This window comes from Ascaphus truei, chromosome 6, assembly GCF_040206685.1.
Source record: "Ascaphus truei isolate aAscTru1 chromosome 6, aAscTru1.hap1, whole genome shotgun sequence".
NCBI classification, from domain to species: Eukaryota; Metazoa; Chordata; class Amphibia; order Anura; family Ascaphidae; genus Ascaphus; species Ascaphus truei.
Window position 1 is genome coordinate 33,148,000 of NC_134488.1, and position 23,773 is coordinate 33,171,772.

Genomic DNA, 23,773 nt, shown 5'->3' on the forward strand with positions numbered 1-23,773 from the left:
GGTTTGTTTTATTTCTGATAGTGAAATCCCTTTACTTAATAGAATTTGTTATGTTGAAGTTAAACTTTAAAAAAGGTGGTTTGTGGGGTTTTTCTGCTGCTGTCTAGACATTTAAATGTATTGCATTTAAATGCTGATTTCAAATTCATATTTGTGCACCCTTTTCCCTGCAGCGTGGGCACTCACAATGGACATTGACGTGCCTGCCACGAGGACGAGTTTTGACAGACCACCACTGATCCATACAGAGCTCAGGTCAGTCCAGAAAATTATACAAATAATAAAAACAATATACAGTATGTTGCTTTTCATTCTTTTTTTAAACTATTTTAGAAAACACACACACACACACACACACACACACACACACACACACACACACATACACACACACACACACACACACACACACACACACACGTGAGGGAGCAGAGAGAGAGAGAGAGAGAGAACGGGAGGGAAGAGGGGGAAACGAGGGTTTGTGTTATGTTAAGAATTGGAAATAAACACATTTTGAAGTAGTAATCATCCCCTCCGAACTGGGTATTCCTGGCCAATAATGCCCTGGCTGGAAGAGTTGAAGGGCCCAAGCAAAGCCCTCACCTCTATACACACAAACACACACTGCAGCCCCCACCTCTATACACACAAACACACACTGCAGGGTCCACCTCTATACACAAAACGCACACACTGCAGCCCCCACCTCTATACACACAAACACACACTGCAGGGCCTACCTCTATACACAAAACACACACACTGCAGCCAGGGTTCCCACCTTTTATTGAAGGCTAACCCGGAGATAACGTTTTTTAGATCTTTTTATTATATATTTATCTCGCCTTTGGCTGTATCCTCACCTCCAAATTCCAATACATGGCTGCGCGACGTCACGTAATGCCCATTGCCATAACAACGAGACGCGGCATCAAGTTGAAATGACAACGGGACGCATTATGGCGCCGAGGCATCACGTGATGCCACATTGTCATGGCAACATGTCACCACCGCCTGACGTCAGTGTCTCGTTGTCATGGCAACGGGGTGCGTCACGTGATGTAATTTGTTTTATAAATAATTTTTTCATGTGTCCCGGTTTTTCATTTTGAAAATCTGGTCACAGTACTAACAGCGCGTGTGAGATCAGATACATTATTTATTTTATTTATAAAATGTTTTACCAGGAAGTAAGACATTGAGAGTTATTTCTCGTATTCAAGTATGTCCTGGGCACAGAGTAAAACAAATAATACATGGTTACAAGTACAGTTACATAAATGAGCAGGGTATACATTATATACAAGACATTGAGTACCTGTGATCCACAGGCAACCACCAGAAAGGGTTAATCTGAAACATTTACATGATTCTAAACTCCCCGCTGGGAAGAAGATTTTGGAGGAGAAATAGAGGGGAGAGCAATGGGATGGTATTTGGGAGGGCGACAGGGGGGGAGAGAGAGGAGGGAGAATGAAAGAAAGAGAGAAAGGGAAGGGAGGTAGAGAGAGTAGAGAGAAAGAGAGAGGGGAGAGAAAGAGAGAGGGAGAGAGAAAGGGAAGGGAGGAAAGAGAGAGTAGAGAGAAAGAGAGAGGGGAGAGAAAGAGAGAGGGAGGGAGAGTAGAGAGAAAGAGAGAGGGGGAGAAAGAGAGAGGGAGGGAGAGAGAGAAGGGAGGAAAGAGAGAGTAGAGGGAAAGAGAGAGTAGAGAGAAAGAGAGAGAGAGATAGAAAGAGAGAGGGAGGGAGAGAGGGTTAGTTCACCTCCAGGCCTGCAGGGGTCTCCCTAGTCTCTCTGGCCGCTCCATCCTCCGGCCTCTCTCGCTTGTCAGCGGATATAAAGCGAGTCGGCGGCGGTGGAGGAGCACAGAGCAGCCGTGCAGCTGCAGGGAGTGCAGGCCGGGACCGGAGGGGGGACCCAGGGGAGGCGGGACCAGGAAACACCGGGGAAAAGAGGCCTGTACCGGAGGGAGGGAGAGGGGGATAGCACAATATATCTAAACCTATGTGTGACCCAATATAGATATATACACACACCCCCTATATCACATATATACATCCCTCTATACATACCTGTGCTAGGGAGGGACCACAGAACCCCCGGACTGTTTATGCCCCAAGGATCCCCATACACATAGCAGTATTCACCCCCAAGGAAGACGATATACACTCAGGAAATGTGTGTATATATATATATGCATATACACCCTATATCATTCCAACATACCGTATATAACTTATGGACCTAATTGTCTATACAGGCTGAAGGCATATTCTATTTGATATATATATATAGAAATAAATTGGCTATTGCAAGGCATTGTGTATTTATAAATATCCCATCACTGGGGGTATAGTGCGTCAAGTATGTGTGTGTATATATATACCGGTATATAGTAACATGAGCCCTCTTCCAACATACATAGGGTTGCTTGATTGTATAGGAGAAGAGTGACTAAATATATATATATCAGTCCGGTTCCTGTATATCGATAGGGTTATTGGAGGAGTATAGTGTGTGTTATACAGATACATGTACAGTATACATCTTTTGGCCCTGTGTATATTTAGGGTTATTCAGTTGCATAGGGGTGTGTATATAGGTATTTGATCCTCTGTGGAGTATATATATATATATATATACAGGTGGGATGTTGGTAAGAGATGTTGGGGGGTATCTCCTCCTCATCCTGGCACTGGTGCCTAGCCTGGCACCCAAGTCCAACCTGCTGTCGCATGCACTTCTGAGCCTTGAGACTGACCCGCCGGGCATCACCTCCCCACCTCATGTGCATCCTGGGGTCACCCCCTTGCCTGGTGCCAACAGGAGCGGGAACCACACAGCAGCTGGCGGGCATGGCAAACACAAGCTATTCCCTGTGCTGTCCCTGGATTATGACTACGTGCGGATGCCCTTCGAGATCGCTCTGTGGATCCTGCTGGCGTGTCTCATGAAGCTGGGTAAGTGGGCGCAGGTGCCAGGGCCGAGAGATGCCAACCTTCCTTGCCGTCCTGTGAGGTTGGTTGTGGGCTCAGCTGCTGCCCCCCTGGGTACACCTAATTATCACAGGAGCTGCAGACTCAAGGGATGATATTGTGATACTCTGCAGGGCTAGCTCTGGCAGGGAAGGGGTTACACTGCGATGCTCTGCAGGGCTCCCTGGCAGGGAAGGGGTTACACTGCGAAGCCCGGCGGGGTTACACTGGGGTGACCTGCACACTCTGGCAGGGAAGGGGTTACACTGTGACACTGCAGGGAAGGGTTACACTGCGATGCTCTGCAGGGCACTCAGGGAAGGGGTTACACTGTGACACTGCAGGGAAGGGGTTACACTGCGATGCTCTGCAGGGCACTCAGGGAAGGGGTTACACTGTGACACTCTGCAGGGAAGGGGTTACACTGCGATGCTCTGCAGGGCACTCAGGGAAGGGGTTACACTGTGACACTGCAGGGAAGGGGTTACACTGCGATGCTCTGCAGAGCACTCAGGGAAGGGGTTACACTGCGATGCTCTGCAGGGCACTCAGTCAGGGAAGGGGTTACGCTGACGCTCTGGCTGGGAAGTGTTACACTGCGATGCTCTGCAGGCTCTATCTGGCAGGGAAGGGGTTACACTGTGACACTCTGGCAGGGAAGGGGTTACACTGCGATGCCTGGCAGGGCTCCCTGGCAGGGAAGGGGTTACACTGCGATGCCCCGCAGGGCTCCCTGGCAGGGAAGGGGTTACACTGTGATGCCCGGCAGGGCTCCCTGGCAGGGAAGGGGTTACAGTGGTGACATCTTATGACCTCACATGGTTCTCTCTGCTGGATAAAGCTGCCTGTGTGGTGCAGATCTTGTGCCTTTGATTTTAGACCATGACACCAGCTGACATCTCCCCCGGGAACTAACCTGTATAGTGCTGAGGGGTTCACAGCTGGCTGTGTGTGTGTATATGTATGTATGTATACGCACGCGCACACTAGTGCCCCGCTTCTCGGCGACCTGAGGAGGCCGCCATGTCTGCGCATGCGCAGAAGGGGGTCTTAAAGTCTGCGCATGCGCAGAAGGGGGGCGGCCGAGTTCGCATGCGCAGAAGGGGGACTGCAAGTCTGCGCAGAAGGGGGTCTGCGCATGCGCAGGAGGAGGACTGCAAGTCTGCGCATGCAAGTCTGCGCATGCGCAGAAAGGGGACTGCAAGTCTGCGAATGCGCAGAAGGGGGACTGCAAGTCTGCGCATGCGCAGAAGGGTAGCAGACGCCGAAAATTGTCAGTTCTGCTTTTCGGCACTTTTCGCTGGCGACATGGTACGGAACCCGCTGTATGAGTGGGGCCCTACTGTGTGTGTGTGTGTGTGTATCTATCTCAAAAACGAATAGACGATACCGTTCTGTGGCTAACTAAATGCTTTTATTTGTGCGAGCTTTCGAGATACACTGATCTCTTCTCCCTGCGATGTTACAATGGATAAAGCAAGATAGGTTTTTACTTAAAAACATTGCATCCTGGAATATATCTGACTGACGCCTATCCCTCCCCCTGTGCAGTATGCGATTTATGACTTAAGGTGTTAAATGGTCCCTGAATGTTAGTGGTGTTTAAATATAAATGTATAAAGCCCCCACAGTGCTTTACAAAAGGCGTGTGTGGGAGTGTATACCAATGGTGTGGGTAGGTGTAGAAATGTAAGAGGGTGTTGCATTACTATGTGTGTGTAGATACTATGTGGTCCCTATGGGTATATAGGGATAGAATTACATTGTATATGCATTTCGTTAGCCACAGAACGGTATCGTCTATTCGTTTTTGATTATTAAGCTCGGCTAAAACGGTACTGATACCTCTACATCAATATGTATATACATACGGTATACACACTGTGTGTAGGGCAATGCTTGCTCGTCTCTTTACTATCCCGAGGGAGTGCCAGTATACAGCTGTATATGAGCTGTTAGTCGGTGTACAGTAGATTAGATTGTCAGCTCTGCAGGGCAGTATACACTATATCCTGAGGCCGGGTAAGTAGGGACACGTGTCTCCGTAAGCCTTTGGTTATTCCTGTTTGACAGCTCTGCTCCTCATTGCACACACCTGGCTCCAGTCCTTGGTGAGAGAGAGGCCAATTACTGCAGAGCATCGCACAGCACTTCACACCCACCCCACCCAGTAATGTATGGACCAAGACTTGTTTATAAATGGTATGCTCTCCCCCTCCCTCTCGCTGATTCACAGAGACATTGTAGTCATTATTTCAGTTGACTTGAAAGTAGGCACCAATGGGGAAAGCCAGTGGGGTGTTAGGGTGTATAGGGAGAGGTATTAGGAGCGGGTGTTAGGGTGTATAGGGAGAGGTATTAGCAGCAGGATGTGGGGTGTATAGGGAGAGGTATTAGCAGGGGGTGTTAGGGTGTATAGGGAGAGGTATTGACAGCGGGTGTTAGGGTGTATAGGGAGAGGTATTAGCAGCGGGGTGTATAGGGAGAGGTATTGACAGCGGGTGTTAGGGTGTATAGGGAGAGGTATTAGCAGTGGGGTGTTAGGGTGTATAGGGAGAGGTATTAGCAGCGGGGTGTTAGGCTGGGGCCATAGAGGGGGTAGCAGGGCTGAGGCGCGCTGACGCTGAGGCTCACCTGCTGAAATCTGCGCGATTTCATGCCCATGCAGGCGAGCCAGCGGGCGCGATCGGAGGCGGGGGGAGACTGAGTGAGGCGGGGCAGTGACGTCGCCGACGTCATGGCGCTGTGACGCTGCTTCAGGCTGATTGGATGTTTTCAGCCGACAGCGCGCTGAAAAACAGCTTGGCTGTCGGCTGAAAAATCCAGCGCCTCAGCACGCCTGCGGACGCTCGCGTGAGCCCCCTCTCAAGGCATCCTCATTGAGGATGCAGGGGCTCAGCGCGGAGCGTCCGCACGGCTCAGCGCGGCCTGTCCTTCTATGGACTCGACCTTAGGGTGTATAGGGAGAGGTATTAGCAGCGGGGTGTTAGGGTGTATAGGGAGAGGTATTAGCAGCGGGGTGTATATGGAAAGGTATCAGATGCTGAACCACATTCATTTTAGCTCCGGGGATATCAGAAGTTGCTGCCGGTATCTCACTTCTGTTTGAAGGACCCCCGTCACGCGGACCAATAGGAAGCTGCGAGGGATGACTTCACTGCTTCCTATTGGTCTGTGGGACCGTTTTTTAAACACCTTTTCTGTACCCAGCTACTGCTGCCGGCAGCCCCTTCAGTCCCTGGAACTGAAATCAACGTGGTTAAACTCATGAGTAAGGCCACTTTAATATGTGTGCGTGTGTGTGTGGGAGTGAGCTGAGGAACGTTCAAATACTGTATATAGGGTTTCCACAAAGTACATTGAAGGAAGCATATTTTGGAGAAAGAGAAGTGTTAAAATGGGAGGTCACGCTCTGAAACTGGAGGGTGAGAGGCTCGGGAAATGTAAGGAAGTACTTCTTTATGGAAAGGGTGGTGGATTCATGGAACAGGCTCCCAGCAGAGGTGGTAGAGGTTAATACAGTGAGGGAATTCAGACATGCTGGGTATAGATATAAGGCTACATTGTAAATCCGAAAGACAGCCAAGGATCAAATTGGGTCAGGATTTACAGCAGATACGAACAGGGGCAGACTACATGGGCCAAGGGGTTCTTATCTGCTCCCCAAATTCGATGTTTCTCCTTTCACCCCCCGTCACACGCCCTGTGTGGGTATCCTGGTCCCAGTCCTTCCACCCTGTTTGCTCTCCTCCCTGAACCCTGGCCTCGCTCCCTCTCTCTCCCCAGGGGGCAGGACTGACCTCGCTCCCTCTCTCTCCCCAGGGGTCAGGACTGGCCTCGCTCCCTCTCTCTCCCCAGGGGGCAGGACTGGCCTCGCTCCCTTTCTCTCCCCAGGGGACAGGACTGGCCTCGCTCCCTCTCTCTCCTCAGAAGGGCAGGACTGGCCTCGCTCCCTCTCTCCCCAGGGGGCAGGACTGGCCTCGCTCCTTCTCTCTCCCCAGGGGGCAGGACTGGCCTCGCTCCCTCTCTCCCCAGGGGACAGGACAGGCCTCGCTCCCTCTCCCCTGGGGACAGGACTGGCCTCGCTCCCTCTCTCTCCCCAGGGGGCAGGACTGGCCTCGCTCCCTCTCTCTCCCCAGGGGACAGGACTGGCCTCGCTCCCTCTCTCTCCCCAGGGGGCAGGACTGGCCTCGCTCCCTCTCTCTCCCCAGGGGGCAGGACTGGCCTCGCTCCCTCTCTCCCCCCAGGGGACAGGACTGGCCTCGCTCCCTCTCTCCCCAGGGGGCAGGACTGGCCTCGCTCCTTCTTTCTCCCCAGGGGGCAGGACTGGCCTCGCTCCCTCTCTCCCCAGGGGACAGGACAGGCCTCGCTCCCTCTCCCCTGGGGACAGGACTGGCCTCGCTCCCTCTCTCTCCCCAGGGGGCAGGACTGGCCTCACTCGCTCTCTCTCCCCAGGGGACAGGACTGGCCTCGCTCCCTCTCTCTCCCCAGGGGACAGGACTGTCCTCGCTCCCTCTCTCTCCCCTGGGAACAGGACTGTCCTCGCTCCCTCTCTCTCCCCAGGGGGCAGGACTGGCCTCGCTCCCTCTCTCTCCCCAGGGAACAGGACTGGCCTCGCTCCCTCTCTCTCCCCAGGGGGCAGGGACAGGCCTCTCTCCCCAGGGGGCAGGACTGGCCTCGCTCCCTCTCTCTCCCCAGGGGACAGGACTGGCCTCGCTCCCTCTCTCTCCCCAGGGGACAGGACTGTCCTCGCTCCCTCTCTCTCCCCAGGGGACAGGACTGCCCTCGCTCCCTCTCTCTCCCCAGGGGACAGGACTGCCCTCGCTCCCTCTCTCTCCCCAGGGGGCAGGACTGGCCTCGCCCCCTCTCTCTCCCCAGGGGGCAGGTCTGGCCTCGCTCCCTCTCTCTCCCCACGGGGCAGGACTGGCCTTGCTCCCTCTCTCTCCCCAGGGGACAGGACTGGCCTCGCTCCCTCGCTCTCCCCAGGGGACAGGACTGGCCTCGCTCACTCTCCCCAGGGGACAGGACTGGCCTCGCTCCCTCTCTCTCCCCTGGGGGAGGGACAGGACTGGCCTCGCTCCCTCTCTCTCCCCAGGGGACAGGACTGGCCTCGCTCCCTCTCTCTCCCCTGGGGGAGGGACAGGACTGGCCTCGCTCCCTCTCTCTCCCCAGGGGACAGGACTGGCCTCGCTCCCTCTCTCTCCCCAGGGGACAGGACTGGCCTTGCTCCCGCACTCTCCCATGGGGACAGGACTGGCCTCGCTCCCTCTCTCTCCCCAGGGGACAGGACTGGCCTCGCTCCCTCTCTCTCCCCTGGGGGAGGGACAGGACTGGCCTCGCTCCCTCTCTCTCCCCAGGGGACAGGACTGGCCTCACTCCCTCTCTCTCCCCTGGGGGAGGGACAGGCAGACTTTGCTCCCTCCTGGCAGGGAATGGGTCTGTGCAAACCTTCTTCACAATTAAAGATAAGAGCGGAAGAGACGCCCTGTTTACACACCTAATCATACACCTTACTACATAATGTTATCTGCTAAATCCCACTGTTGGTGCCCCTGACAATTAAACCGGCTTGCCCCTCGTCACACCTCTCGCCCCCACTGAAAGCAGGACGTTTAATTACAGCCCCAGACATCTTATTCCCCTAATTAGGTGTCTGCGGTGTAAAGAAGCCGTGTCTGTAAAGTGCTGTGTGTGATATATCTGTCAGCTGTACACAGATATATCACACCGCCACTTAACTCCTTCTGTGCCAGGTTACGTACAGATGCCCCTGTGATGATCTGCGATGTCCTTCACAAGGTGATGCGGCACTGCAGCGCCCTGTCCCCTACAGGCAGCGGGAGGGAGCCTCGCAGAGCTCCTAGTGTAACCTCTTCCCTGCCAGAGAGAACTTTGTAGAGCATCTCAGTGTAACCCCTTCCCTGCCAGAGAGCCCTGCAGAGCATCGCAGTGTAACCCCTTTCCTGCCAGCAGTGCATCTCAGTGTAACCCCGTCCCTGCCAGAGAGCCGTGCAGAGTGTCGCAGTGTAACCCCTTTCCTGCCAGCAGTGCATCTCAGTGTAACCCCTTCCCTGCCAGAGAGCTGTGCAGAGCGTCGCAGTGTAACCCCTTTCCTGCCAGAAAGCCCTGCAGAGCATTCAGTGCAACCCCTTCCCTGCCAGAGAACCGTGCAGAGCGTCGCAAAGTGTAACCCCTTTCTTGCCAGAGAGCCCTGCAGAGCGTCGCAGTGTAACCCCTTCCCTGCCAGAACAGTACAGAGCATCGCAATGTAACCCCTTCCCTGCCAGAACCCTACAGAGCATCGCAATGTAACCCCTTCCCTGCAGATTATCACAGTGCATCCCATTGCAGGTCACTAGATCCCTTTGCTCCTACATTAGACTGACCTCTAACCCATTACACACCATATCAAAAGCCTAAGGGGATCTCCCCGCCCGCCAGGTGAAGCACGGTATGTTTACATGTACAAAGTTCTCCTCCTACAGAGTGATATACAAGTGGTTGTGTTAAACCCATTAAACGCGTCACCTGGTTCCTACGTGGGACTGACCCCTTAACCCATTAAACGCGTCACTTGGTTCCTACGTGGGACTGACATTTAACGCGTCACCTGGTTCCTACGTGAGACTGATATTTAACCCATGAAACGCGTCACCTGGTTCCTACGTGGGACTGACCATTTAACCCATGAAACGCGCCACCTGGTTCCTACGTGGGACTGACCATTTAACCCATGAAACGCGTCAACCTGGTTCCTATGTGGGAATGACCCGTTAACCCATTAAACGCTGTCCTGGCAGGCTTCCACGTGATCCCCACCATCTCCAACGTGGTTCCCGAGAGCTGCCTGCTCATCGTGGTGGGCCTGCTGGTGGGGGGTCTCATAAAGGGAGTGGGGGGAGGACTCCGCCGGCGCTGGAGACCCACATCTTCTTCTCTTCCTGCTGCCGCCCATCATCCTGGACGCCGGCTACTTCCTGCCGCTGCGGTCCTTCTCCGAGAACCTGGGCACCATCCTGATCTTCGCGGTGGTGGGCACGCTCTGGAACACCTTCTTCATGGCTCGCTGCTCTTCGCCGTCTGCCAGCTGGGGGCGAGCAGCTGGCCGGGGTGGGGCTCCTGGCCAACCTGCTGTTTGGCAGCATCATTTCCCGCCGTGGACCCGGTGGCCGTGCTGGCCGTGTTCGAGGAGATCCACATCAATGAGCTGCTGCACATCCTGGTGTTTGGGGAGTCGCTGCTCAACGATGCGGTCACTGTGGTGAGGGGGGGGGGGGGGTCAGTCCGAAATTACTCACTGACATTCTTTTGCCCTCCCCCTTCTCTCTCTCCCCCCCCTTCTCTCTCTCCCCCCCTTCCTCTCTCTCCCCCCTTCTCTCTCTCCCCCTTCTCTCTCTCTCTCTCTCCCCCTTCTCTCTCTCTCTCTCTCTCTCTCTCTGTCTCTCCCTTCTCTCTCTCCCCCCCTTCTCTCTCTCTCTCCCCATCTCTCTCTCCCCCCTTCTCTCTCTCCCCCCTTCTCTCTCTCCCCCCCCCTTCTCTTTCTCTCCCCCTTCTCTCTCTCTCTCCCCCTTCTCTCTCCTCGCCCCTTCTCTCTCTCTCCCCCCCTTCTCTCTCTCCCCCTTCTCTCTCTCTCTCTCCCCCTTCTCTCTCTCTCCCCCCCTTCTCTCTCTCCCCTTCTCTCTCTCCCCTTCTCTCTCTCACCCCTTCTCTCTCTCTCCCTTCTCTCTCTCCCCCCCCTTCTCTCTCTCCCCCCTCCCCTTCTCTCTCTCTCTCCCCCCTCCCATTCTCTCTCTCTCTCCCCCCTCCCCTTCTCTCTCTCTCTCCCCCCCTTCTCTCTCCCCCTCCCCTTCTCTCTCTCCCTGCCCCCCTTTTCTCTCTCTCCCCTGCCCCCCTTTTCTCTCTCTCCCCCTTCTCTCTCTCCCCCCTTCTCTCTCTCTCCCCCTTCTCTCTCTCTCCCCCCCTTCTCTCTCTCCCCCTTCTCTCTCTCTCTCCCCCTTCTCTCTCTCTCCCCCCCTTCTCTCTCTCTCCCCCCCTTCTCTCTCTCCCCCTTCTCTCTCTCACCCCTTCTCTCTCTCTCCCTTCTCTCTCTCCCCCCTTCTCTCTCTCCCCCCTCCCCTTCTCTCTCTCTCTCTCCCCCCTCCCATTCTCTCTCTCTCCCCCCTCCCCTTCTCTCTCTTCTCTCCCCCCTTCTCTCTCCCCTCCCCTTCTCTCTCTCCCTGCCCCCCTGTTCTCTCTTTCCCTGACCCCCCTTTTCTCCCTCCCTGCCCCCCCCCTTTCTCCCTCCCTGCCCCCCTTTTCTCCCTCCCTGCCCCCCCATTTCTCCCTCCCTGCCCCCCCCCTTTTCTCCCTCCCTGCCCCCCCTTTTCTCCTTCTCTCTCTCCTCCCCCTCACACTGTCTCCCTCCCTCACCCCCAGGTCCTGTACCACCTGTTTGAGGAGTTTGCCAGCTTTGAGCAGGTCACTTTCAAAGACATCTTCCTGGCTTGCTGAGTTTCTTTGTGGTGGCCCTGGGCGGGGTGTTTGTAGGGCTGGTATACGGGTTGATTGCGGCCTTCACATCGCGATTCACTTCCCACATCCGCGTCATTGAGCCGCTGTTCGTCTTCCTCTACAGCTACAATGGCGTATCTCTCTGCGGAGGTCTTCCACCTCTCTGGCATCATGGCGTAAGTCCGGGCTCTTCTACTTACACCCTATTAATCCAGTCCCATATCTCCCCCACCCCACCTTCATGTGTTGCTCTGTAGACTGGTCCCCTCCTACTCGCCTCCTCCCTTCGTGCGCCCCCATCTCCCTTCCCGCTCAAACCCCCCCCCTGCTCCTCCACCCCCCCCCCCCCCTGCTCCTCCCCGCCCCCCCTGCTCCTCCCCTCCCGCCCCTCCTGCTCCCTCCCCTCCCGCCCCCCCTGCTCCTCCCCTCCCGCCCCCTCCTGCTCCCCCCCCCTGCTCCTCCCCTCCTGCCCCCCCTGCTCCTCCCCTCCTGCCCCCCCTGCTCCTCCCGCTCCCGCCCCGCTCCCTCTTCATTCTCCTCTCCTTCTGATCCTGTGGGGATGCTTATCTCCCCCCCCCTCCCCGGCCCCCTTTTATCTCCGCAGACTGATTGCCTGCGGTGTTGTGATGCGCCCTTATGTAGAGGCAAACATCTCCCAAAAGTCCCACACCACCATCAAGTACTTCCTGAAGATGTGGAGCAGCGTCAGCGAGACCCTCATCTTCATCTTCCTGGGCGTCTCCACCGTGGCCGGACCCCACTCCTGGAACTGGACCTACGTCATCAGCACCCTCATATTCTGCCTCATTTCCCGTGTACTGGGTACGGAGGAGGAGGGGGGCTGTGGCAGGGAAGGGGTGGGATCCCTCAGGGAGTCAGGATTTCACACACAGCCGGGGAGGTGTTAATTGTGAGTGGAAGGATCCCTGAGGGTCTAGCCCCTTCAGGGGGAAACTCCCAGCAGTGCAGGGGTTAATACAGACACACAGTATTGAGTGGAAGAGAGGTCCATATGTTAGGACAGAGGAAACCGGTTTAAGACGGGTGAAAGGTGCAAAGATGAGACATCCTTGGATGGAGCGTGAGACATGTAGGTGTGTAATGAGAAATCAGAGGTGAGATATATGGAGGTGCAAGGAGTGTAACGCGAGATCAGGGGTGAGATATAAGGAGGTGAAGAGGGGCGTAACGTGAGATCAGAGGAGATATATGGAGGTGCAGAGGGGTGTAAAGAGATCAGAGGTGAGATATATGGAGGTGCAGAGGGGTGTAAAGAGATCAGAGGTGAGATATATGGAGGTGCAGAGGGGTGTAAGGAGAGATCAGAGTGAGATATATGGAGGTGCAGAGGGGTGTAACGAGAGATCAGGGGTGAGATATATGGAGGTGCAGAGGGGTGTAACGAGAGATCAGAGGTGAGATATATGGAGGTGTGCAATTTCTATTTACCTGGCATGACTACTTGCCCCTGAGGGCTTTTTTGCCCCTGATCACACCTATCGTTTGAGACTGTCCCATGGTTCCCCTCGCAGGTGTCCTGGGCCTGACCTGGTTCATTAACAAGTTCCGCATCGTGAAGCTGACCCCCAAAGACCAGTTCATCATAGCGTACGGCGGCCTGCGTGGGGCCATCGCTTTCTCCCTGGGGTACCTGCTGGAAAAGGACCACTTCCCCATGAGGGACATGTTCCTCACAGCCATCATCACGGTCATCTTTTTCACCGTGTTTGTGCAGGTGAGTGAGGTGCAGGGCCTGGTTAGGAGGCCAGGCCCAGGAGTAGCTGTAGTATGATGATGCAGCTTGCTGGGTGCACTTACTACAGTAAGTACAGAGACAATGTGGTTGGTTGTTTCTATAAATCTACCATACCTCTCACTCCTCCAATGCATGAGGGTTTGCTTCTCTGAACCATTTTAGAGGCAGAACTGTCGGCGCTTTGCAAGGCATTGTGGGGTGCAACTTGTGGGATTCCGTAAGGGAATAGGTGCACGCTCACGACCACACGCCAACGCCTCCGGGTGATCGGAAGTCCACCCGCGATATGAAGTAATTTCTCCAAAACAAAACCGTTAGGAATGGGCCTGAAAACGAGAATAACCCCGAAACGATGCCCCCCTTTATTTAATATTTTTGTTACTGACCCACCCCTTTTCACCCCCTCTCCCATTTTTGATCCCATCCCCCTCGCTTTTCCTTTTTTTGGGCTTGCCTACCCCAGTGTGACCCACCTGTTCTGTTTACCATTCGGCCTTTGCCATTTTGTTTATGCCTGTTCCACAGCCATTATTGTGAGCTGAGTTAAGTATTCTTTGCATACAATTTTTTCCTATTCTTCACCCTATTTGTGTTAGTAGTCACTATGTATGGTGCTTTTTAGGCTTACCTCCAGTAAAATACTTTATTGATTGACATACCTTCTCGGTTCCTCTTTTTGAGTGTGTGGGTTCCCTTCCTTTGTTTTGTTCATATATATGAAAGTATTTGCGTCTCTTTGGGTTCCCTGCACCTTGTCTTTACTCTGCTACTTATCTTGGGCCTGCTGATTCTCGCCATTGTATAAAAGAGAGAACCGGCACTCCTGGGATCTTGAAAAAAAAAAATGTTCTTTATTGCAAACGAATCGACGTTTCGGGCACTAACACTGACCTTTGTAAAGATTATCTCGACAGAGGTCAGTGCTGGGGACCAAAACGTCGATTCGTGTGGAATAAAGAACACTTTTCAAAAGACCGCTGGAGTGCCGGTTCTTTCTTCGTTTTGGATAATTCGCTTGATCATATTCTGCATGAGCCTGGGAGTTTTTAGGTGTCTTAAGATGGCTGTGTAGGTGTAAATGCGACGTGTGTGTCATCATCTTTAGCCCTTGTTGATCCACTGCTGGATGAAGCCTCCCCAATGGTGTTCCAGGTACTGCGGTTGCAGCCTCACCTCCACGTTGCTCCACATTTTCTGATTTCATCCTCCCATCTTGCTTTTGGTCATCGTCTTGGTCTTTTAATTCCCAGTCGAGTATCTATAACGGTGCTCGTGTCAGATCAGGAAGCGGACCTGCAGGGCAAAGGTACAGGTATATATTCACCGACCAAAGCCAGGAGGTAGAGTCCTGTTTACAGTTATCATAGTTGGAATGCATGCCGATGATCATGGCAGAGGTGCAAGGTCGGGGTCACAGGCTGAGGTCAAGGCAGGCGGCAAGGTCGGGGTCACAGGCAGGGTTCGGCAATAGGGAATCCACAGGCAAGAGGAAAGTAACACAGAAACACAGATGGAACTGCAGACAAACGGGAATCCTTACTCTACAACTCCCTGATCGGGAGTGCAGCCTTAAGTAGGAGGCTTCGAGGAACCAAGATGGTCGCAACAGCCAAGTAAAAGCAAGTTCCAGCAAAAGCAAAACCCCGGAGCAGAACCTTTATACCATCTTTGTCCAATGATGGTCATTGGTCATATTATTTATTATTATTTCTTCTTGCAATATGTCCGGCCCACTGCCATTTTAATTTCTTCACCCTTGTTGAGATGTCACAGACATTTGTTTGATTTCGAACCCATTCATTATTTTTCCTGTGTCTCCGGGTAATACCCAGCACGCATCTCTCCATATTTCTTTGTGTTGTCTGAAGCTTCTGAATTATCTTCGCATTTAGGGTCCAAGTTTCACATCCATACGTGAGCGCCGGCAGGATACACAGGTCGAACACTTTCCTCTTGAGGCACCGTGGAAGGTTCTTTTGAAATATTGTTTCTTCCAATTGCGCCTCCATCCCATCTTCATCCTCCTATTGATTTCATTAAGTAGGTTCCTATCCATTGTTACGTGCCGGCCAGGGTAGACCTAGTCTTCGACAACTTCTAGTTCTATTTCATTTATTTCAATCTCTGCAGACGTGACACATTTGATGAGCATCACTTTAGTCTCGCTGAGATTCTGTAACGCTTGCCCTCACCACGAACAAGGCGGGACCCCGGTACTGAGGTGGGAAAGTGTAACACTGCGCACCCACAGCAGCGGGGGCACGCCTGGAAAGTGGCTTGTCAACGTAGCCGGGTCTGGGTTGGAGAGAGTGGGTGAGTCCAGATACTCGCCGAGGTCGTGGGGCGGAGCCAGCAGCGTGGTCGGGTTGGAGCCGGTGGGGTAGTAGAGTGTGAAATAGCCGTGATCAGGGTTGGAGAAGTGGCAAGCCCGGGTCGTTATCCAGAGCGGGTCCAATAGCCAAGCCGGGTCGGTACACGTGAGATCAACTGGACGCAAGAAAACAGCAAGGCACAAGGCACAAGGCCAAACACGAGGCTACAACAGGTTATGCTCAGCAATGAGTGACTGAGCATGCAGAGCTTAAGTAGCAAGGTTGGAGCAATTAGTGCGAGAGGCGACGCGGAAGCGCGGCCCCTGCGGGAGCTGTGATTGGACAGGGGATGCAGGAGACAGGAGAGCAGAGTTAACTGTATCAGGAATCTTGCCACGCAGCTGGGGAGCGGTGCACGGTCGTTGCGGGATTGCGCCGTGAGTGACGCGAGCGGGGGGCGGGACCAAGCTCTGTGGTTTTTGCAGAAAGCCTCCGTGTGCGCGCAGCGCTCTGTAAGCAGCGCGGCGGCGTGTAGAGCAATAGGTAAGGAGGGAACACGTTGCAGGGGACGCGTTCCCAGATTCCTTACAGATTCATAAGGAGGCTACTTTCTCACTTGCGCTGGCGAGTTCTCCGACGTGTTGCGGGAGGCTTTCTGAACTTGTGGCAGAAATACCGATTTTTAATTCGCAAATCGTACGTGACTCAAATATTCACCGTTGATTATTCCCCCCCCCCCCCCACCCCCGCCCAATCCAATGTCTTCAACAATTCTTTGTGTTGCTGTGAAAAGCTTTGGTGATATGGTGTCTCCCTGCCGCACTGCCGTCATCCTCCTCTTGATTACATGAAGATGCAATCTAATGGTTAATGTGGCCTTCTCGTCATTCTTCTTTGTAATATTAATGTTCGCTTCTTCAACACTTGACCTTAATGCATTTAAAACAGCTGGGGTGTTCACCACATCAAATGCTTTTTTGTAACCTTCGAACCCTAAGCTGAGTGGTAGATCGCGTTCATTGCTTCGGGAAATCACTTCTTGTACGACTTGGATGGGGTTCCTTGTGCTGTGTACACTGCGAAATCCCACTTGTTCTCTGGGCCGGGCAAAGTCCGGGTCTGTTTTGCAGATAATTAGTATCTTCTTAAATATCTTGTATGTGATTGGAAGTAGATTGTAGTTCTTGAGCTCTGCGTTGTCTCCTGCGTTATGGATGAGGATAACGATGGCGTTACTCCATTGGTCTGGAATTTTCCTGTTGACGCCGCATGTAAAGAGTTTGCAAGGATTCTCTCTACTTCTTCCCCAGCTTCGGTCAGGATTTCAGTTGTAATTCCTTCTTCCCCGGGAGTCGTCCCGTCCCATTCTTCATGGATTTTTTTGGCTTTTGCCACATCTACTGGAAGGACGCATGGTACCATCATTGGTGGTTTCTTCTCGCTCTTCCTCTGCTGGATTATGCCCGGTGTTATCTGTGTTCTCGTACAATTTCATGTACACCATAAGTCGCTGCTTTGTCTTTTTTAAGCTTTTGTTCTTCGATACTCTTCTTCCCCATATCACAGTTCCATTCTCTGACATCCTCAGTTATACGCCTCGCGGATTGTCTCACACAGCTCTGCGTGTTCCATTCTCTTACATGCTCAGTTATACGCCTCGCGGATTGTCTCACACAGCTCTGCGTGTTCCATTCTCTGACATCCTCAGTTATACGCCTCGCGGATTGTCTCACACAGCTCTGCGTGTTCCATTCTCTGACATCCTCAGTTATACGCCTCGCGGATTGTCTCACACAGCTCTGCGTGTTCCATTCTCTTACATCCTCAGTTATACGCCTCATGGATTGTCTCACACAGCTCTGCGTGTTCCATTCTCTTACATCCTCAGTTATACGCCTCGCGGATTGTCTCACACAGCTCTGCGTGTTCCATTCTCTTACATCCTCAGTTATACGCCTCGCGGATTGTCTCACACAGCTCTGCGTGTTCCATTCTCTTACATCCTCAGTTATACGCCTCGCGGATTGTCTCACACAGCTCTGCGTGTTCCATTCTCTTACACCCTCAGTTATACGCCTCGCGGATTGTCTCACACAGCTCTGCGTGTTCCATTCTCTTACATCCTCAGTTATACGCCTCATGGATTGTCTCACACAGCTCTGCGTGTTCCATTCTCTTACATCCTCAGTTATACGCCTCGCGGATTGTCTCACACAGCTCTGCGTGTTCCATTCTCTTACATCCTCAGTTATACGCCTCGCGGATTGTCTCACACAGCTCTGCGTGTTCCATTCTCTTACATCCTCAGTTATACGCCTCGCGGATTGTCTCACACAGCTCTGCGTGTTCCATTCTCTTACACCCTCAGTTATACGCCTCGCGGATTGTCTCACACAGCTCTGCGTGTTCCATTCTCTTACATCCTCAGTTATACGCCTCGCGGATTGTCTCACACAGCTCTGCGTGTTCCATTCTCTTACACCCTCAGTTATACGCCTCGCGGATTGTCTCACACAGCTCTGCGTGTTCCATTCTCTTACATCCTCAGTTATACGCCTCGCGGATTGTCTCACACAGCTCTGCGTGTTCCATTCTCTTACATCCTCAGTTATACGCCTCGCGGATTGTCTCACACAGCTCTGCGTGTCCCATTCTCTTACATCCTCAGTTATACGCCTCGCGGATTGTCTCACACAGCTCTGCGTGTTCCATTCTCTGACATCCTCAGTAATACGCCTCGCGGATTGTCTCACACAGCTCTGCGTGTTCCATTCTCTTACATCCTCAGTTATACGCCTCGCGGATTGTCTCACACAGCCCTGCGTGTTCCATTCTCTTACATCCTCAGTTATACGCCTCGCGGATTGTCTCACACAGCCCTGCGTGTTCCATTCTCTTACATGCTCAGTTATACGCCTCGCGGATTGTCTCACACAGCTCTGCGTGTTCCATTCTCTTACATCCTCAGTTATACGCCTCGCGGATTGTCTCACACAGCTCTGCGTGTTCCATTCTCTTACATCCTCAGTTATACGCCTCGCGGATTGTCTCACACAGCTCTGCGTGTTCCATTCTCTTACATCCTCAGTTATACGCCTCGCGGATTGTCTCACACAGCTCTGCGTGTTCCATTCTCTTACATCCTCAGTTATACGCCTCGCGGATTGTCTCACACAGCTCTGCGTGTTCCATTCTCTTACATCCTCAGTTATACGCCTCGCGGATTGTCTCACACAGCTCTGCGTGTTCCATTCTCTTACATCCTCAGTTATACGCCTCGCGGATTGTCTCACACAGCTCTGCGTGTTCCATTCTCTGACATCCTCAGTTATACGCCTCGCGGATTGTCTCGCACAGCTCTGCGTGTTCCATTCTCTTACATCCTCAGTTATACGCCTCGCGGATTGTCTCACGCGGATTGTCTCACACAGCTCTGCGTGTTCCATTCTCTTACATCCTCAGTTATACGCCTCGCGGATTGTCTCACACAGCTCTGCGTGTTCCATTCTCTGACATCCTCAGTAATACGCCTCGCGGATTGTCTCACACAGCTCTGCGTGTTCCACTCTCTTACATCCTCAGTTATACGCCTCGCGGATTGTCTCACACAGCTCTGCGTGTTCCATTCTCTTACATCCTCAGTTATACGCCTCGCGGATTGTCTCACACAGCTCTGCGTGTTCCATTCTCTTACATCCTCAGTTATACGCCTCGCGGATTGTCTCACACAGCTCTGCGTGTTCCATTCTCTTACATCCTCCGTTATACGCCTCGCGGATTGTCTCACACAGCTCTGCGTGTTCCATTCTCTTACATCCTCAGTTATACGCCTCGCGGATTGTCTCACACAGCTCTGCGTGTTCCATTCTCTTACATCCTCAGTTATACGCCTCGCGGATTGTCTCACACAGCTCTGCGTGTTCCATTCTCTTACATCCTCAGTTATACGCCTCGCGGATTGTCTCACACAGCTCTGCGTGTTCCATTCTCTTACATCCTCAGTTATACGCCTCGCGGATTGTCTCACACAGCTCTGCGTGTTCCATTCTCTTACATCCTCAGTTATACGCCTCGCGGATTGTCTCACACAGCTCTGTGTGTTCCATTCTCTTACATCCTCAGTTATACGCCTCGCGGATTGTCTCACACAGCTCTGTGTGTTCCATTCTCTTACATCCTCAGTTATACGCCTCGCGGATTGTCTCACACAGCTCTGCGTGTTCCATTCTCTTACATCCTCAGTTATACGCCTCGCGGATTGTCTCACACAGCTCTGCGTGTTCCATTCTCTTACATCCTCAGTTATACGCCTCGCGGATTGTCTCACACAGCTCTGCGTGTTCCATTCTCTTACATCCTCAGTTATACGCCTCGCGGATTGTCTCACACAGCTCTGCGTGTTCCATTCTCTTACATCCTCAGTTATACGCCTCGCGGATTGTCTCACACAGCTCTGCGTGTTCCATTCTCTTACATCCTCAGTTATTCACCTCGCGGATTGTCTCACACAGCTCTGCGTGTTCCATTCTCTTACATCCTCAGTTATACGCCTCGCGGATTGTCTCACACAGCTCTGCGTGTTCCATTCTCTTACATCCTCAGTTATACGCCTCGCGGATTGTCTCACACAGCTCTGCGTGTTCCATTCTCTTACATCCTCAGTTATACGCCTCGCGGATTGTCTCACACAGCTCTGCGTGTTCCATTCTCTTACATCCTCAGTTATACGCCTCGCGGATTGTCTCACACAGCTCTGCGTGTTCCATTCTCTTACATCCTCAGTTATACGCCTCGCGGATTGTCTCACACAGCTCTGCGTGTTCCATTCTCTTACATCCTCAGTTATACGCCTCGCGGATTGTCTCACACAGCTCTGCGTGTTCCATTCTCTGACATCCTCAGTTATACGCCTCGCGGATTGTCTCACACAGCTCTGCGTGTTCCATTCTCTTACATCCTCAGTTATACGCCTCGCGGATTGTCTCACACAGCTCTGCGTGTTCCATTCTCTTACACCCTCAGTTATACGCCTCGCGGATTGTCTCACACAGCTCTGCGTGTTCCATTCTCTTACATCCTCAGTTATACGCCTCGCGGATTGTCTCACACAGCTCTGCGTGTTCCATTCTCTTACATCCTCAGTTATACGCCTCGCGGATTGTCTCACACAGCTTTGCGTGTTCCATTCTCTTACATCCTCAGTTATACGCCTCGCGGATTGTCTCACACAGCTCTGCGTGTTCCATTCTCTTACATCCTCAGTTATACGCCTCGCGGATTGTCTCACACAGCTCTGTTTGTTCCATTCTCTTACATCCTCAGTTATACGCCTCGCGGATTGTCTCACACAGCTCTGCGTGTTCCATTCTCTTACATCCTCAGTTATACGCCTCGCGGATTGTCTCACACAGCTCTGCGTGTTCCATTCTCTTACACCCTCAGTTATACGCCTCGCGGATTGTCTCACACAGCTCTGCGTGTTCCATTCTCTTACATCCTCAGTTATACGCCTCGCGGATTGTCTCACACAGCTCTGCGTGTTCCATTCTCTTACATCCTCAGTTATACGCCTCGCGGATTGTCTCACACAGCTCTGCGTGTTCCATTCTCTTACATCCTCAGTTATACGCCTCGCGGATTGTCTCACACAGCTCTGCGTGTTCCATTCTCTTACATCCTCAGTTATACGCCTCGCGGATTGTCTCACACAGCTCTGCGTGTTCCATTCTCTTACATCCTCAGTTATACGCCTCGCGGATTGTCTCACACAGCTCTGCGTGTTCCATTCTCTTACACCCTCAGTTATACGCCTCGCGGATTGTCTCACACAGCTCTGCGTGTTCCATTCTCTTACATCCTCAGTTATACGCCTCGCGGATTGTCTCACACAGCTCTGCGTGTTCCATTCTCTTACACCCTCAGTTATACGCCTCGCGGATTGTCTCACACAGCTCTGCGTGTTCCATTCTCTTACATCCTCAGTTATACGCCTCGCGGATTGTCTCACACAGCTCTGCGTGTTCCATTCTCTTACATCCTCAGTTATACGCCTCGCGGATTGTCTCACACAGCTCTGCGTGTCCCATTCTCTTACATCCTCAGTTATACGCCTCGCGGATTGTCTCACACAGCTCTGCGTGTTCCATTCTCTGACATCCTCAGTAATACGCCTCGCGGATTGTCTCACACAGCTCTGCGTGTTCCATTCTCTTACATCCTCAGTTATACGCCTCGCGGATTGTCTCACACAGCCCTGCGTGTTCCATTCTCTTACATCCTCAGTTATACGCCTCGCGGATTGTCTCACACAGCCCTGCGTGTTCCATTCTCTTACATGCTCAGTTATACGCCTCGCGGATTGTCTCACACAGCTCTGCGTGTTCCATTCTCTTACATCCTCAGTTATACGCCTCGCGGATTGTCTCACACAGCTCTGCGTGTTCCATTCTCTTACATCCTCAGTTATACGCCTCGCGGATTGTCTCACACAGCTCTGCGTGTTCCATTCTCTTACATCCTCAGTTATACGCCTCGCGGATTGTCTCACACAGCTCTGCGTGTTCCATTCTCTTACATCCTCAGTTATACGCCTCGCGGATTGTCTCACACAGCTCTGCGTGTTCCATTCTCTTACATCCTCAGTTATACGCCTCGCGGATTGTCTCACACAGCTCTGCGTGTTCCATTCTCTTACATCCTCAGTTATACGCCTCGCGGATTGTCTCACACAGCTCTGCGTGTTCCATTCTCTGACATCCTCAGTTATACGCCTCGCGGATTGTCTCGCACAGCTCTGCGTGTTCCATTCTCTTACATCCTCAGTTATACGCCTCGCGGATTGTCTCACGCGGATTGTCTCACACAGCTCTGCGTGTTCCATTCTCTTACATCCTCAGTTATACGCCTCGCGGATTGTCTCACACAGCTCTGCGTGTTCCATTCTCTGACATCCTCAGTAATACGCCTCGCGGATTGTCTCACACAGCTCTGCGTGTTCCACTCTCTTACATCCTCAGTTATACGCCTCGCGGATTGTCTCACACAGCTCTGCGTGTTCCATTCTCTTACATCCTCAGTTATACGCCTCGCGGATTGTCTCACACAGCTCTGCGTGTTCCATTCTCTTACATCCTCAGTTATACGCCTCGCGGATTGTCTCACACAGCTCTGCGTGTTCCATTCTCTTACATCCTCCGTTATACGCCTCGCGGATTGTCTCACACAGCTCTGCGTGTTCCATTCTCTTACATCCTCAGTTATACGCCTCGCGGATTGTCTCACACAGCTCTGCGTGTTCCATTCTCTTACATCCTCAGTTATACGCCTCGCGGATTGTCTCACACAGCTCTGCGTGTTCCATTCTCTTACATCCTCAGTTATACGCCTCGCGGATTGTCTCACACAGCTCTGCGTGTTCCATTCTCTTACATCCTCAGTTATACGCCTCGCGGATTGTCTCACACAGCTCTGCGTGTTCCATTCTCTTACATCCTCAGTTATACGCCTCGCGGATTGTCTCACACAGCTCTGTGTGTTCCATTCTCTTACATCCTCAGTTATACGCCTCGCGGATTGTCTCACACAGCTCTGTGTGTTCCATTCTCTTACATCCTCAGTTATACGCCTCGCGGATTGTCTCACACAGCTCTGCGTGTTCCATTCTCTTACATCCTCAGTTATACGCCTCGCGGATTGTCTCACACAGCTCTGCGTGTTCCATTCTCTTACATCCTCAGTTATACGCCTCGCGGATTGTCTCACACAGCTCTGCGTGTTCCATTCTCTTACATCCTCAGTTATACGCCTCGCGGATTGTCTCACACAGCTCTGCGTGTTCCATTCTCTTACATCCTCAGTTATACGCCTCGCGGATTGTCTCACACAGCTCTGCGTGTTCCATTCTCTTACATCCTCAGTTATTCACCTCGCGGATTGTCTCACACAGCTCTGCGTGTTCCATTCTCTTACATCCTCAGTTATACGCCTCGCGGATTGTCTCACACAGCTCTGCGTGTTCCATTCTCTTACATCCTCAGTTATACGCCTCGCGGATTGTCTCACACAGCTCTGCGTGTTCCATTCTCTTACATCCTCAGTTATACGCCTCGCGGATTGTCTCACACAGCTCTGCGTGTTCCATTCTCTTACATCCTCAGTTATACGCCTCGCGGATTGTCTCACACAGCTCTGCGTGTTCCATTCTCTTACATCCTCAGTTATACGCCTCGCGGATTGTCTCACA

The 23,773-nt window shown here is 52.6% G+C and overlaps 1 protein-coding gene across 1 annotated transcript in view; it reads left to right on the top strand.

Moving 5' to 3' along the window:
* Positions 1 to 1,850: 1,850 nt before the first annotated feature.
* The window catches only part of SLC9A1 (solute carrier family 9 member A1), a 61,615-nt gene continuing 39,692 nt past the window's right edge, over positions 1,851 to 23,773 (top strand). Inside the window, 12 exon segments of the mRNA XM_075603896.1 lie at positions 1,851 to 2,958; positions 9,774 to 9,868; positions 9,871 to 9,907; positions 9,910 to 10,029; positions 10,032 to 10,061; positions 10,064 to 10,125; positions 10,127 to 10,234; positions 11,389 to 11,449; positions 11,452 to 11,591; positions 11,593 to 11,639; positions 12,068 to 12,285; positions 12,996 to 13,198. Of these exon segments, the coding sequence (XP_075460011.1) occupies positions 2,649 to 2,958; positions 9,774 to 9,868; positions 9,871 to 9,907; positions 9,910 to 10,029; positions 10,032 to 10,061; positions 10,064 to 10,125; positions 10,127 to 10,234; positions 11,389 to 11,449; positions 11,452 to 11,591; positions 11,593 to 11,639; positions 12,068 to 12,285; positions 12,996 to 13,198 (1,431 nt within the window). The 5' untranslated portion in view covers positions 1,851 to 2,648.